At 37.0% G+C, this 16256-nt stretch overlaps 2 protein-coding genes and 1 long non-coding RNA gene across 4 annotated transcripts; 2 read left to right on the top strand and 1 right to left on the bottom strand.

Annotated features, from left to right (window-relative positions):
- Positions 1-216: 216 nt before the first annotated feature.
- On the top strand, positions 217-2344 carry LOC121807627. The gene is made up of 2 exons (XR_006051852.1): positions 217-660; positions 1854-2344. It is a non-coding gene; the product is annotated as an uncharacterized LOC121807627 (long non-coding RNA).
- Positions 2345-3728: 1384 nt separating this feature from the next.
- LOC121807613 (O-fucosyltransferase 1-like) lies at positions 3729-9507 on the top strand. Of its 2 annotated transcripts, none has more exons than XM_042207884.1 (9): positions 3729-4012; positions 4089-4236; positions 4555-4633; positions 4767-4837; positions 5927-6015; positions 6277-6400; positions 6478-6761; positions 7397-7526; positions 8357-9507. In XM_042207884.1, exons 1-9 carry the CDS (start codon positions 4005-4007, stop codon positions 8969-8971), a joined length of 1548 nt encoding a protein of 515 aa, XP_042063818.1. In that variant the 5' UTR covers positions 3729-4004; the 3' UTR covers positions 8972-9507. The 2 variants fall into 2 exon arrangements, with proteins under 2 accessions (XP_042063818.1, XP_042063826.1); XM_042207892.1 differs by having other exon boundaries at positions 3732-4012; positions 4092-4236.
- Positions 9508-9753: 246 nt separating this feature from the next.
- LOC121807606 (TBC1 domain family member 13-like) lies at positions 9754-15081 on the bottom strand. Its single transcript, XM_042207875.1, has 9 exons — positions 14615-15081; positions 14154-14246; positions 13712-13816; positions 12861-13010; positions 12580-12678; positions 12359-12487; positions 11138-11317; positions 10533-10649; positions 9754-10128 (listed from the first exon to the last, which is right to left on the bottom strand). The coding sequence occupies exons 1-9, from the start codon at positions 14936-14938 to the stop codon at positions 9973-9975; spliced, it is 1353 nt and encodes a 450-aa protein (XP_042063809.1). The 5' UTR covers positions 14939-15081; the 3' UTR covers positions 9754-9972.
- Positions 15082-16256: the final 1175 nt, after the last annotated feature.

Genomic DNA, 16256 nt, shown 5'->3' with positions numbered 1-16256 from the left:
ATTTGAGTTGTAAGATGTGATTTGAAATTTTGAATAAAGAAATAATTGAGGGTTCAAATGTTTTTTTATTAATAAAAACATTATAATATTGAAATATATATTTAGTGTGGTCCATTTTACTATTATAAAATATGAGTGACATTAATAATTATGTGATAATAAAATAATTAATCAAAATTAGGCAAACCAAATCCAGCGGAAGAGAAAAACCCTTTCAACTGAACCCTCTCTCTATTTTCGCGCGCAAATGTCGCTCTCTCGTCACCTACTCCAGCAAGGCCCCATCGAATCCACCGTCTTCCGTCGCTTCTCCACCACCACCACCACCGCCACATCCGGATCCTCACTCGCCAACCGCCACCAGCACGAATTTGACACCCCAAGCTCTTAGACAAACTCGTGGAAGCCGCCGCGAAACCCCAAGGAAGGCAACAGGCAATTGGCCTTGCTCCGGCGTGATTACGGCCGCCAATTGAAACAAATCCGCAAGGATTACATCAATGAAATGGAGCTGCAGAGGATCGAGAAATTGCGGAAGGACACGGCCAGAAAAGAGGCGCTGAGGATTGCAAACGAAGAAGGAGACTGGCCAAGGACGCGAAGAAGAAGGCAGAGGCCATCGAGAGGCAGGCTGCTGAACAGGAGTTCCGGCAGATGTTGGTATGCCGAATGTCATCCATTTTCCCGTTATTGGTTCCGATTTCTCTAATTTATGAGGCATAGCATAACAGGACTGCAAATAACGCACTTTTCCTCTTTGTTGGTATAATTTGCAGAATTAGGTTTAACATTGTTCTTTGAGCTTACAGATTCTTTTGATTCTTTAAAAAAAAAATCATTATGGTTATTTCTCTCCGTATTAACATTTCTGTGTGTATTAACGTTTGAAAATGTAGTTTTGGTAGCCATTGTGAGTGGACTAGGATTTGTTTGCTTGCTTAGTGTTACTGTTAGTAGTATAATTCCAAGGCTTTGATATGCAGTGTGGTATATGGAATGTAGTGTTTTCTTATATTTGTTTCGGAAAAATATATTTTTGCAGCTGCACTGTCGTCATTTATTAAGACTGAACTAAAATCAAATTGAACTTTTGCTAACCTTAAAGACTGCAACTTATACTAGTTTGTTTGTGCTACTTACTTAATTCACCGGAAGGTCATTTTAAGGTTAATATCCAGTGTCTAGAGCTTGTTGATCAAGGATTAATAGTTGTTATAGTCTTGATTTTCCACTCCCAACTGAATATGCCATGTATAAACCATATAGTATATTGTTAAATTTGTGAATAATGTGTTTAGAATGATGTGGGTGTAATATAGTGTTGACCCTACTAATTTGATGGTTTTGCTCACAGCAAATGAGTTGAAATGAGTGTAGTCATTGAAACAAACTAATATGTTCAAAACAATCTCTTAAATGGTTAGGAAAATTGCCCGAATTCAAGTATGAGGTTGCAACTTGTAAAATTTGCTAGTGGCTCTACTAACTAAGAGTACTTGCTGTGCTGAAGTTATTGGTAGTCTCAACCATTGCTAAGCACTTAAACTTGTCTCTGCACCCCGGCTATTAGTAATGTTTGTCATGGTGTTTTTATTATCTAATTTTTTCTGGGCCGCCACCCAGGACAGTACCTAAAAAAGGCTGAACTGCTGTTTGTCTGTTTCTAGTGCCATGTAGTTAAAAATAGGATCGGTAATGTTAACTATATTCCTCCGTTTCAGTAACTTGGTTTCCTTTTACTAGGAATGTGCACAAATGACCTTGAATATGTGGGAAAAACTTAGTTCCAGCATGATAACTATGTCTGAAGATGAAATATAGTTGCGTGTGTTTTAATTTTGTATTTGACGCAGATGAAAGAAAGAGCAGAGAAGCTTGGACATTGGAGGATGAGAGAGAAGAAGATTGAGGAGCAAAAGAAAGAGAAGAAAGAGATTTTGCGTAGGCAGAGTTCAAAGTGGATTGATGAACCTGATCTAGTGAAGACAGCAATGAATAATGTGTTTTGACAATCTTCCACTCTCATACCCCAAGTAGTGTAGACAGCGATGAACTTCACCGTTGCTCTTATCGACTTTGGATCGGATTGTTACACCACCTGCCGTCCCAGTCCTGCCCAACTAATTGGTTGCTCAAGTTTTGATGCTATCATTGGTTCGAGGAGAGGAATTTTCTGGATTTTCATTTTTAGTTTAATCCTTTCATAAGAAACTGTGATTGCTCTGTGTATTTTTGCAATCATTTATGTTTTGCCTTGCATTGATGCAGCATTTGTAATAAACCATAAGGCCTCTTTTCATTTCCGAATAACTAATTCCAATAGTCTGAAATATCCATGTAAAAACACTATGCAGAAAGATTAGAATTTCAGTTGGTTGTAATTAGTTCATATTAAATCTAGTACTAGTTGGTAAATAGGGTACAACCACCAAACTGCTAATGTCACAGTTCACCAAATTGCTCACAGCTATCATTTACATTGCACTTTCAACTGGGGATGACAAAAATGAAGTGTTAGCTTGCCTTCGCAAGCCAACGTGCACGAGTGTTAACTTGTTCAACATGTGTTCTTAGTTACACGGAGCTGCAGTGCCTTCTATTGAGCCTTTGGTTTCTGAGTCTTCACATATCCGAAAATTCCCAAGAAATAGTCTACCTTCGGATCTCATCCCCGTTGTTGAGCATGACAGTACATCAAGAAATGTGCCACACTGCATGGCCCTGGGGATTGAAGTACCAACGAGAAATGTCCTTGCAAAACAGACGGTCGACAAGCCAGCAGAGACTCCCAACGACAAGGCTAGCAACATACAGTTTTGCAAGTCGCTTAGCTGATCTGTCTACTGTGACGATATAGTACTTTGATGATAGCAAATCATATAGATAAATCATAAATCTAGACAAATTTTAATTAGCAAATAACTCATGAACCATGATCACAGAGCAAGAACCAAGAAGCCCCATCATAGAGTTCACTGGCATTTCATGTATTGCCTCATTCATGCTATAAAACATCAATCAATCTATGCAACACCCACAAATAGTTGTGATCATTACACTACTGGATAACAAAAGCCATTCTTATCTACCTAATAATAATCTAATTAATGCTGAAGAACAATATTTGATGATAGTTTCCCCTTCCAATGAATAAAGTGAAGTAAAGCAGCATCATATCCATGAAAGTGAAAATTTTTCTTTGGGAGAGATAAGAACTTACAGTCGCTGTAATATGGCGTGCTGCCAAGTGATCAACTCTACATATCCACAAGCTTTTACAGATACTGAAAAACTAGTTAACAAATCAGTTAATATGCATTCTCCAAATCGCTACGAGGAAAAACAGCAAAGAGAAGCAAATAGATAGTCCAAATAGTTACCAAAAAAATCCCAATAGATTCTTCTGCAAACAGAGGACTTATTGATTAACATTGCAAAAAAAAATTTAAAAATAGTTTTTTTAAAAAAAGGAACCTTCACTTTCACTCATCAAAGTGCAATTCCATCACAACAAATTGTGCGTAGAACGCCACAAAAAGGATTCACCTTTCCACACGGATCTGGACGGCGTCGTCCGCACACACCGGAAAACTTCAAACTCCGCCCGATTGATGCAGTTTCACCGCTGTATGCGTACATATCAATCTGCATTCCCACGCGCAACTGAAGGCATTCAATGATCTCCTCTCTCTCTATCTGAACAATTTTCAATTTATTTAGTTTCGCGGAATTCCAAAATGCTTGATTTTGCCATTTTGGCATGATAGGATTACTCCCCACGCGTGGCACCGCGCGTGGCGGGAGTTCGTATGTGAACCGTTGGATCTAACTGGCAAAAGGATCCGACCCGTCGGGAGTTTGCTGCTCATCAATTATCATCGATCTTAGCTCTCTCTCTCTCTCCACATACAGTCATACGTTCTTCTCGTTCATAACCAATACTGAAGAGCAGAACAACTGAATTTCAAACTTTCCTTCATCTATCGGCCGAATAAACTTCCAAAATGAGAAGGTGGAAAAAATGTACATGCATTTGATTCAATCTTAGCTCGGATCCGGTGAACTGAATGTGTTTTGAAATGTCACAGCAGGCTGGGGCATCGGCACCAATCCAAGCAATCCGGAGTTAAGGGCATGTTTGGAAGACTATCGTTTGCTGTAATCGTTCTGGTGATCTGTACTGTTTCGCTATGGTCCACTGTAAAAAGCACCACGCGATCCATCTCTCGATCCGAGGTACATAATTTTTAGCACGTTGATGCATTCACATGCTTAAAGTTTCTATAAATTGTTGATATGTTTTGGGGTTTAACTTAGCTGAAGTTATTGGCGTGCAGAAATTGGCTTATTTTTATTGAAATTGAGAATGCGGCGAATTGGAGATAACCGAATTTAGGGCTACTTTTTTCTAACATAGTATAGTAGCTGCTTTTGTAGTTAGGAACTTACTAAGAGTTACATATTCCAATACTAGAAGATTATATGCCTTAGTGATGAGGACTCATTGAAACTAGAGTACACTGTGCTTAGCTATTATACTTTTTTCATAAGCAGATTGAAGTTGATGCACTTTGGGATACAGCTGCTTCTGTTGGATGGAGGCCATCATCTGCTCCGAGATCTGATTGGCCCCGTATGATTTTCTTTAATATGCTTGTATCATAAGTTTTGTTCTCCGTTGCATTTTTTGTGTTCTCTTCAATATGTTTTTGGTTTATTGTTTGTTCATATGTGCTGTTGTTCTTTCTGTCAATCTGCCTGTGCAGCTCCTCCAGCAGAAACTAATGGGTACTTACGAGTTCGTTGTAATGGTGGCCTCAATCAGCAAAGAAGTGCGGTAAGTAATAAGGTCTTAGCAAGATTTCATAATTGTGCTCATGTTCACCTTCACAGCACCCTTTACAATAATTGCATGATATTTGAATAACATCAATAATTTATCCTATAGACGTTAGGACTTCCTCTGGGTTGAATAACATCAAAAAATTATGCACTCATCACGTGCCATTATTTAATTTTGAAATATAGGGGCATGTAAAGAGCTCAAGGATTTTGGGACCCTTAAAATGGAATTCAGTCTAGGCTTGTATGATTCCTTAAGTTATCTGGACACTCGTTTGCCCTTTATTAGTTGTCCTACAGATAATTAACTTGAAAGCTAGTTCAAGTTTTGAACAACTACCTATTCTACTTTCTTAGGTGATTGTACTACTTAATTCGAATTCATAAAGAAAAAAAGCTATTCTTCACTTTCTTTCACCATTTGACAGATGCAGACTCTGGGTTTATTAGTTTAGAATGTTTTTCAGTTACTTTCCACGTTTGGAATATGTGCATACGAAGCTTGGAGAAACTTTCTTCGTTACAATTTTCTTGGAATAAAAGTGACTTCCCTTTTGTTATGTGCTTCATCAGTGGATTTATATCTTTTCAGCTGCTGTTAGAAATGCAACCCTTGTGTTTTTGGTTAATTACCATGCTTCATGTTTACCAATTAGAGACTCATAAGCTTATTCAAATTTAGGCAAACACCGTCGTCTTCTTGAGTTTCAGAGATTTAATATTCAGACTAAAGCTTGTCTGTATACCATTTACACTTTTTGGTTATAAAACGATAACAATTTTTGCAAAGATCTGTATGAAAGAACCTCAGAGTATGCGACTGTTGGCTATTGACTCTTGATCAATCTTTGGCTGCTCTTATTTCTGTTTATGAATTTCGCTCATGACATCATTTTTATGAAGATCTCATATCAGCATCGTAGATAACACAGTGAAAACTTATCATCCTCCAGTTGACTTGATAGAGTAAGAAGAGAACATTTTGGTTTATATTATCAGAAAAAAGAATTTCTCATCTTGAATTTATAATTTGTTGGTGAAATTTGTAAATCATCTGATTCGGTTCCCTAATATGTTATTCTAGATCTGTAATGCTGTGCTAGCTGCTCGAATCATGAATGCTACTCTTGTGCTTCCTGAACTGGATGCAAATTCCTTCTGGCATGATGACAGGTGCCAATTTCTAAAACTGGTCATATATACATATTGTAGTTTTCATGAGATCTTCCGTTCTGGAGCTTTAGTATCTACAATCTTTTTCACTAGCCCTTGGTGGTGAATGAAATGGGTATCAACTCATAGTCAAATAAAGAGGCTTACTTCCGTGTGATTCACTGTCCAGAAAAGCTGAGTTCTTTAAAGGAGCTTTTGCATTTCAATCTTATTTCATCACAACTGAGTCTTTGTGTGTATGCTATATATTTTCTCCCGCAGTGGTTTTCATGGTGTTTATGATGTCGAGCATTTTATCAAGTCACTGAGATATGATGTACGAATAGTAGAAAGCATTCCGGAAGTCAAGAAAAATGGGAAGACCAAGAAGCTGAAAGCTTTTCAGGTGAAGCTCTTTATCATTGGATAAATTTTGCAAGATGCATTTTTCACTGTTAGATAGTGACAGATGTTTTTGTTCAGATACGGCCTCCTAGAGATGCTTCCATCAGTTGGTATACAACAGATGCTTTAGCAAAGATGAAAGAGCATGGTGCTATTTATCTTACACCATTCTCACATCGTTTGGCAGAAGAGATCGATAACCCTGAGTACCAGCGCCTAAGGTGTAGAGTGAATTATCATGCCTTACGGTTTAAGCCTCACATTATGGAGCTCAGCAACTCAATTGTGAATAGACTCCGTGCACAAGGTCATTTCATGGCCATACATCTTCGATTTGAGATGGATATGCTGTCATTTGCTGGGTAAGTTCCTATATGGTTCTACTGAAATTGAAGATGAGGAAGTCGGGAATAAATTGTTCCAAATCTTTGGTTACTTTAATGTAATATGGAGTAAATTGTTTCCAATGTTTGGTTACTTTAATGTTTTCTTTCTCATTTGTTGTTTATAGGAACAAAGTGAGCTGGATGAGAATTGGCTAATTTTGACTTCTTGTCACTTGTATCACAAGCTAGTAAATATGCTTCTTTGTTAGGCTTGAGTCAGTTAAAAGTCATTTAGCTAGAGAACATTTAAGGAGGGATCCATTTATTCATGATGATAGCCTGAACTAACATATAGTATGAAATAACGGATTTTATGTAAAAATTAAGTCTTCAGTAATTAAATATTACCTGTCAAATAAAAGTTGACACATTGTGGGCGCGGTCACGAGTTCTAATAAAATGGTTGGTGGTTAGGGTCCCACTTTAAATGTGTGGTGAGTTGTGTGGATCCTACTGCTATAGATGGACCATGGCAAATATTTCTTGGATCCGAAAAGGAAACTGTGGCAAACTTTTCATTGACGGAAGGAGTATATAGTTTTATCTCTAACAAATGTTAAAGATATGCATATGTAACAAGTTCAAGCCATACAGCTTCTGTTATCTTTCAGGTGTTTCGATATTTTTACTCCTGCAGAACAAAAGGTCCTGAAGAAATACAGGGAGGAAAATTTTGCACCAAAAAAACTTGTTTACAGTGAGAGAAGGGCGATTGGAAAATGTCCTCTAACTCCAGAAGAGGTAATCCTTCAACTTGTCAAATTATATTCACCATCATTTGCATGTTTGAGGTGTATCAAGTAGTATTAAAAAAATTGTGGCTTACTGGTGATGTACCTTATGCTTTTTTTAGTTTAAGTTCCACATGATCTTCCATTCTCTCAAAAGGAAACAAAATGCTTGTACCATAACAAACGTGGCAGAAGAATATCACATAAGATTATGATTTACACTTTTGCTGGTGTAGTGGCTAGTTGCTTCCTAATTTGTATTTCCTAGTTAGCATTGTCAGTGCCTCTTTCTGTGAAAGAAGTAACACAATCCTCTTAAACATGAAAAAGCATTTTGCTCTAGTATATTTGCAGAAACCTTTTAAGCAGCATGGAAAATTGAAACAGTTAACCTATCAAAGAAATTCAACTCTTTTACCTGAATTACTATAAAAAGTTTTGTGCATAATTTTCTATAAATTCTGCTTCCCTTCTATCTATAATAATGCTGGTTCATCAAATTTTGGTCTCTATTTTTTGCTTTCTTTTTATCTATTATGGTTGTGATGGCAGTTTATAATAAAGACTACTTGTCATGAATTGAATCTCTTGACGTGTAATCTACTAATGAAAGGCCATGATAAATATGGCACTGGGGCTAGTTACTACTAGGCTAGAATATAATCAACGAAAGACCATGATAAAGAAGGATCAAAGTAAACAAATTGCAGATTCATCACCAAGCTGCATAATATGGTATTTGGGCTAGTTACTGGGGTTAACTCGATTTATACGCACTAATAGTACAATCATTATAGCATAATTATCGATTCATTGAAATGATACTTTAATGACCTGCAGGTTGGTCTGATCTTGCGATCTATGGGTTTTGACAACTCGACCAGAATATTCCTTGCAGCTGGCGAACTTTTTGGTGGTGAACGGTTTATGAAGCCTTTCCGGTCTTTGTTCCCTCGCCTTGAGAACCACATTTCATTAGACACCAGTGGTGAACTTGGCAAGAATAGTCGTGGTTTGGTAGGGTCTGCTGTGGATTATATGGTCTGTCTGCTCTCAGACATATTCATGCCAACATATGATGGGCCCAGCAACTTCGCAAATAATCTTCTTGGCCACCGCCTATATTATGGTTTCCGTACAAACATAATACCTGACAGAAAAGCTCTTGCTCCTATCTTCATTGAAAGGGAGAAGGGGCATACAGCTGGTTTTGAAGAATCTGTTAGGCGCGTAATGCAAAACACGAACTTTGGCGGGCCTCACAAGCGGGTCCAGCCTGAGTCATTTTACACGAATTCATGGCCAGAGTGCTTTTGTCAGATGTCAGCAGCCAATCCAGCCGACAAATGTCCACCCGATAATGTCCTGGATATCTTGGACAGCCAGTTGGCTAAAGGAGGAAACGATGATCCAGAATCTGCCACTTCAAACTCAACATCCGTCGTTGGAAAGTAGGATCTAATTAGGACAAGTCCATAATCCCTAGAGCTATATCATGACGCCAAAATGCAGCTGTTGGTGGTATTCTAATTTGGCTCTGCAGCTGCAGGTACTCCAATTCCTCTGTTACTTTTTACATCTTATAGAGATCAATACTTCATCCGTTCACAAAAAAATGCCACAATTTTGTTTTCGGTTCGTCCACTACTCACCACACGTTAAAAGCGAGACCCTTACTCCATTCTCACACCACCAACTATTATATCAAGACAGATGGCATCCACAACGTGACAATTTTTCGGACGGAAGAAATACGTTGTGCGATGCTTTCGTCTATTGGGTGATTGTATCTTTGGCATTCTTTACATTGTTGTAGTCAATTAGCTTCGGAAGCTCTACATGGACTGAGCCTGTGGGTGAAGACGTGAAGTAGAGGAGGGTTCAGAGTGGTATATTTGGATGTAAGCATTTTTTACCGAATCTGGGCAAGTGTTCATTTAGGATGATTTTTTACTGGAGTTTGTGGTGCTTATTCAAGTTTATTCTAATCTGCCTTGTATTATTTCTTTCTTCTGGGTGAAATAGTGAGTTTTTCAAAGAAAATGAACTCGACTATCATTTGACTTATTTAAGGGAGTGTTTATTTTAAGTGTTGTATTGAATAAAATCAGACGGGGGTTGGGATTAACAAATTAGATAATACTGAGTTTTATGAATGTTGTGGTAAATAGGTTCAGGTACTTAATATCTGAAACAATGCAGCATATAATCAGCCTTGGTCTTCCCATGTCACAGCATTATATCAAATAATCTTACATTAATTCAATCTCCAACAAGTTAATTTAAAAACATGTTCAAATTTTCTTGCGTCATCTACTCTTTTTACTGGCAGAATTGCCAAAAAAAGGCAGAACTCTGAACAAGTCACGATTCCTAGCAAACCACATTTACATCCAGCAGTTTTACAAAAGGACATGAAGAATATTTGATGAAATATCCGAAAATCTCACACAAGATCAGAGAACCCGCAGCTTGTTGGCAACATAGAGAAGGTGGCTGATGTTTGTTGATGGGTAATTCTGCAGCAGCTTAAGATTCGAAGTGAAGTCACCGGCAAGTAGACGCTTCCGCACAATAATTAGCATTGCACAACAAACTCGCAGCAGCGTTTCCTGCAATTCATTTATTTGTTGCTCGTTAATTCAACTTGATCGATATAAGTGATGTCAGAAAGAGGGAATGAACATTGCGAATTGCAAGCTTAATGTATTGGTGAATCAGCAAAAGAGTGAATGAACATTGCAAATAGCAAGTTTTAATAATCAGCAACAGAGTGAATGAACATGGCAAATTGCAAGGTTAATATATTGGTGAATCAGTTGATTCGACAAAAACACTACCAGCACATTAAAAGAGCTATAGTCATCAAAAAGTGTTAAAGTATTAACTTTTTTCATCTCCGGATTTAAATTTAATGATATCTTTGCACGCATCAATTTTCTTAATCACTTACATCTGATTAATGATATGCACGACACAAAATTAGATAATCGATACTAAGAATAGATCGGCTTACTTGAGGACCATCGGGGTCACTTAATAGTGTATCCCAGATTATGAGACTGTCTGTGAAAGTAAATTCTTGAGTCAAGAGGAGTGTAATCCATCTGAATGCATAAAACTGTGGGTTGACCTGCAACACAACCACATGAGGACAAGGACCCTTAAAAATTCAGAATCAATATTAAAAACAATTCACTGGCTATGCTCCCAAGTCCTAACAGTCAACCATAGTTACAGGGTGCATGAAGTGCATTGTATCTCCGGCCCAGTTTATGTAAACAACTTGAGCAGCACACATTGAAGGTGTGAGCAAAATACGAATGATTTGAGAAAAAAAAACAGAAATAAAAGTAGTAAAAGACAAAAGAGAGGAATCTGACATGGTTTTCTGATATTTAAACCACCGAGTTTGATACCCTTTTTCTGAGAAGCTACAAAAAACTACAAATCTGACGATGAAATGTCACTTCTGAATAATACAAGATCAGTAACTCAAGTTTTCAAATAGGTTAACTTTAATCATTCATATTCAGTATGCATTTAATCTAGAAAATCTCAATTAAAGAGGACGAAGTATAATTTATTGTCTACTATCAAGCGGTAAGCACTGAATCTTACTTTGGACGTGAACTCAAGATGGCGCCAGAGCTCCTCATCATGATCCTTAAGAAGTTGTGATAACCTTGTAATGGTGGCACGGATACCCACAACACTGTTATCAAGTTGCTGAACAAAATTGTCCCGGAACCCACTCAATAACTCCACAAAACAGAAGAAAGTGTCTGCTTCAGCAGAAACCTGCATAATTGCCAAAAGAAAATGATAACTGTAATGAAACCTAACATGAATATGCAATAATAAAATCAGCCCTAGCTCCACAAGAATGAAACCACATAACAAAATTGTTTTATTCCAACTTGAAACAACCTTTGAGAGTTGCAAACATACATACATAGTGCACATGTCTATTACGGTTAGCTTTACTGCTTGGCTATAATTTTGAGTTTCACCTATCAAATCATAAGCATGTCATTTTGGCTATAAGGTGAGCAGAACCTATTATTTGAACATTCAAGTTAATAAAAAGTCAATGACTACAAATGGCAATGCGATGTTAAAGAGCCCTAATTATGTTATATTCATGTTGGACTTGTTAGCCAACTTAAACGATAGGTCCTGATTATTTTATCATGAATAATACCATATTCAGAGCCCTTATTATGTTAAGACTCTAGTTGGACTAGCTACGCTATTCAAATCATAGGCTTCACATTACTTTATCATGAATTATACCACACAAGCTCTCAAGAACCAGGAGTTGTCACACACTAAGACACTCTACAGCGTGAGTTCAATACGTCAGTGTGTCAGATCATCCTGAAAGACTGCATGTAGGGTTACTCTAAAGAACTCGGTTCTTTCACAAATCAAAAGTCAAAACCTATAAAAACATATTTTGTTACCACTTTTCATTGTAGTTTATCTTGGTTCTTGAATAGCGGGACATTGGGTGGTTAAACTAAGTGCTTTTACTGAGGCCCAGACAATTTTTAATTATTGAGCCCTAAAACTAATACAAATGTAAAGAAGAAAAAGCCATAATATGCTCACATGAATATGCAGAAGACAGGGATGGAATAATGTTAACATCATGTCCAGCGGTAGAAAATGAAAAGGCACCAATATGATTTAAAAGTATATAAAGTTTATATTTCAGATCAGAGAATAACTTGACAAGCTTATTTTTTAACTCATTTGTGTAAACAACATCTAAGGGAAAAGGTTACTCTAGGTCATATTAACCAAAAATGTAAAGCAGCATAGAGAAACACAGGTTACCGCATTCTCCTCACTAGGATCACTTTTGAAGATATAATATAACGGCGCCAAGATTTCATTCATCCCTTGCACATATCTTATTCCCGGATTTAGCTTCGCAAAAACAATCAATATGCTTCGTAAAGCCTCCTGAAAAGAAAAACATGCGTAGGGGAAGGAAAATAAAGTATGTATTACTACTAGCTATAAGAAAAATGAAAAAGAAATGATTCTAGGTTCACCTGGTTGGATTTAGCAAAAGTTGAGTCCCCTGAGAAAAAGTGTATGTCTGGATGTGTCCGCATAACATCCCGGTCAATCTGTTCCACGACCTCTGTCTCCTACAAGTAATACATGCCGGTGTTACAAAGAACCAGAGCTTAGATTGGCATGAACTATTAGGGATGTTCTTTGGGACAACTTTAGAGTTGAGACTAAAAATTTCCATATCGAGCATGAGAATGTGCATAGGTAGCATCAGAAGTGTGAAATGGCATCTTATGAAGATGCTATATAATTCTACCTGGAAGAACTGATTCCATATGCTAGTCTTCCCAAGACTTAAGGGATGCTCTCCATGACTTATCTCTGATCTTGAGAGGAATCGTGGACTGCCTGTATCCGATTGATGGTTCTCGGGACTTGACTCTTCCAGTCTCCTTGCAATCTCTGACTAACTAGCCATGAAAACAGTTGAGAACATTTCGAAAGATTGAAGATGGTAAAAAAATTCCACGGGTTATTTATTCATTTTAGACAACACAGTTTTAAAAAGCACTCTGCTCAATTGTAATGCTCTGGTGTGTCATTTGCAGAAACAGATAAACCACAAATCACTTAAACAGGTGAGAACGAAATGAACATCAAAAGCTGAAGCAATATAATGTGGGTTCTAATATAGAAAGGTAAACGAACTCAGCATGAAATTATCGGCACATAGTAGAAAGATTGAGCAGTTCAGCAATTCAGGAGTGAAAATATCTAGCAAAAATCTATAGAGATTCTCAGCTAGTGACATTTTGATGAAAATAAAGTATCAACTTTATTTCTCTCAAAGATCAACCTTACTTGATCATTTACCAGTTCACAATTTAACTTTATTCTCTTTTCACAAAGTTTTCCTGCTTATGCATAAAAGGGCCCAGCACGCCAAACATGCAGCAATGTCCAAATGACAAAAGGAATAACATGGCATGACTTCATTAGAAATATTTCTCACAACTCGCCAAGAATCCATTATTAAATTTTTGCTATCTGTTTAATACCCGACTTCTAAAAAAATAAGTTTATTGCTTTTCCATGTGCAAATGTATCTCATATGGAGGCAATATTAAATATTTACATCTTTTAGCTAAGTAATTTTTGAAGACTTACAGGATTCACTAGTAGCTCCTCTTTAAATTGCTTATACTGAGATCGTTTTTTGGCCAATTCTGAAGACCAAAGTGAGTGATCAGCTGGTAGATACCCCAATAGTACCTGCAAAGAATCCATAATTCTTGTAGTCATATACATACTCTACGTAAAATGAGAAGCGCGGCTTACATTCACTTATTTGACTTTTTAGGACTATCTCTGATTTTGGTTTGGGAACCTACTTCTAATTTCTGTTACATTCAAGTTCGGCATGCCAACTTAGACTATCAAGAAACCCTAGGTTGCACACGCATCAGACCCACAAATTCACAATTTCCTTTGAGATGGTTTTAATCTCGGGGGAAATGGTGACATCAATTGTGAGCATGGAAAATAACCTGTCATTTAATACTGGAATCATCTGTAACTCAGCTGCATTAGCATATTACCAAACCCATACCTTCCACACCATTGCGCGAATACCAGCTCCATCAGGTAGGCCCTGTAACGCTAGTCTCCGTATTTCGCCTACATTTATAACCTTCTTTGACAACTACATATACCAATAAAACTTCGGTGAATAAGCACCAATTTCCGAATATCATCCACACGACAACGATGTATTAACACAGATGCCAGCATAAAAGATCAATAACATCAGTATGAATTATGAAATGCCTAAATGTTTTCCTTTGCAATTTATCACAATCTTAAGTTGAATCAAGTCATGACAGATAGAAACGACCAATACACAGCGACTAAAGATACTACACATGCAAAGCATGAAAGCCAGTTGTGCACAAATGTTATAACAGTATGCTGACTTTCCTCCAAAAAAAAGTCATTTTCATGAATCATACCTAATTTTACTAGAATTTCCCCGCTACAAAAAAAATTAAAAACAATTCCAGCACCAAAAACCTCGTTCAGAATCTGATTCTGCCGAGTAACGTCCTTGACAGCAGGAGACGCCTCTGCTGCAGGAGCGGAACAATCCGATGAGCGGCCGTCCCCCTCATCGCTGCAACACGGACTCGCATTGTTCTCAGAAGCACCGCCCAGCGGATCCCTACCTTCTCGTTTCGCGTCGTGAGAGACGGGAGAGGAAACCTCCGGCTTAGGCTGCGGCGGTCTCTCGGCAGGTGGCGGAGGGGACGGAGGCGGCGGGTCGGCAGTGGCGTGATGCGGCGACGGAGCGGACCAGAGAGAGCTGTTGAGCCAATCGGGGACGCGTTTATTCATCATGATCGGCGGCGAGATCGGATTGGGAATTGGATCGAAGAGGAGCTACAGATAAATTGAAATTGGAGTGAGTGGAATTTCGATGATTTGGAAGCCGAACCTACCTGTCTTTGGGGGAACAGTCACGAACAAATAATATTTTTCATGTTTAACCACACGTGTTTCGAATCTTGAAATCGAATTAATCTATTAGATGAATTTGCGAATTAAATCCAAAAGTCTTCCAAAGATTTGAACCCACGAGTATTTTTTAGTTGATGAATTAAGTGTATTGCTTAAAAATCAATAGTATTGTTTATGGAGTAAATAATTTAAGATATAATTGACCGCTTAGATAAAGTTTATAGGATAGTACTTTATAGTTATGGATATTGATTAGAAAAGCTTAATCTAATATTTTCTTCAAATTTTAACTTAATAGGTAAAATCATCAATAAGTCTTCAGAATAGGCATGTCCAAATTTAGATCTCTAGTTAAACTCATCGATATTGTACTATATAAAATAGTGGGAAAAGAATTAGATCAAATGACCTACACTACACAAGAATTAAAAATTTCCATGTTGGAATTATCAAAATCATTCTCCCTATGTAGTAATTTATCCTTCGTAGGTAAAATATTGTCCACATGATATTCAAAGCTAAGATCGTTATAGTATGAATAATGCAAAGCTAAAGATCGTTATATACAAAAAAAATGCAATAAAAACTAAGATCATTTATTGAGAATTTCCGCATATCTAAATGCGTTATAGTATGAATAATTTTGTGAATGAAACATTCGATTTTCAAAAGTTAGCCAATGAGATTTTCATAAATCACAAATCTTCGACACCTAAGAGCATCTACCGTGAGAAAAGGTAAATGAAAGAGGTATATATTCTTTATTTACTTTCTCAAAAAGTGAAATATACAATTTCAAAAATTAACACATTCCGAAGGAAAAAGATATATAGAAAGATAAATTATTTTATAAAATAAAATAATAGTACAAAATGCATTCCAAAACATAAAGGTATAATCCCTCTGCATTGGAGAATTATTTTTCACCAAAAGAATGCAAATATGATGTTATAAGATTTTTCATTTCTATTGATGGAGAGTTAAAGATACTTCTTCAAAATGAGAAAATATATAATATCTTCTCAAATATATTTTCTATTGAATGATTTTTCATAAAAAAAAATATAAATATAATAATTATAAAAGTTTACCTTTCCATTTATTTCTCTTATTGGAGATATTCTAACAATATAGTGCTGCTATGGTGGCTAATATTAGTGCGTGGTACACGATACCCATTCCATTAAAGAAATAAAAC

This window comes from Salvia splendens, chromosome 1, assembly GCF_004379255.2.
Source record: "Salvia splendens isolate huo1 chromosome 1, SspV2, whole genome shotgun sequence".
NCBI classification, from domain to species: Eukaryota; Viridiplantae; Streptophyta; class Magnoliopsida; order Lamiales; family Lamiaceae; genus Salvia; species Salvia splendens.
Note: the sequence above shows the minus strand (reverse complement) of the source record. Positions and strands in the feature narration are given on the sequence as shown.

Excerpts from the sequence above, each read along its gene's own strand:
- LOC121807613 (XM_042207884.1), top strand. Across the intron at positions 4,634-4,766 it reads TCCGAGATCTGATTGGCCCC|CTCCTCCAGCAGAAACTAAT; the intron begins GTATGATTTTCT and ends CTGCCTGTGCAG. Across the intron at positions 6,401-6,477 it reads AGAAGCTGAAAGCTTTTCAG|ATACGGCCTCCTAGAGATGC; the intron begins GTGAAGCTCTTT and ends GTTTTTGTTCAG.
- LOC121807606 (XM_042207875.1), bottom strand. The coding sequence starts at position 14,938 with ATGATGAATAAACGCGTCCCCGATTGGCTCAACAGCTCTCTCTGGTCC. Across the intron at positions 13,817-14,153 it reads TTCGCGCAATGGTGTGGAAG|GTACTATTGGGGTATCTACC; the intron begins GTATGGGTTTGG and ends GATTCTTTGCAG. Across the intron at positions 12,488-12,579 it reads CTTTTGCTAAATCCAACCAG|GAGGCTTTACGAAGCATATT; the intron begins GTGAACCTAGAA and ends TTTTCTTTTCAG.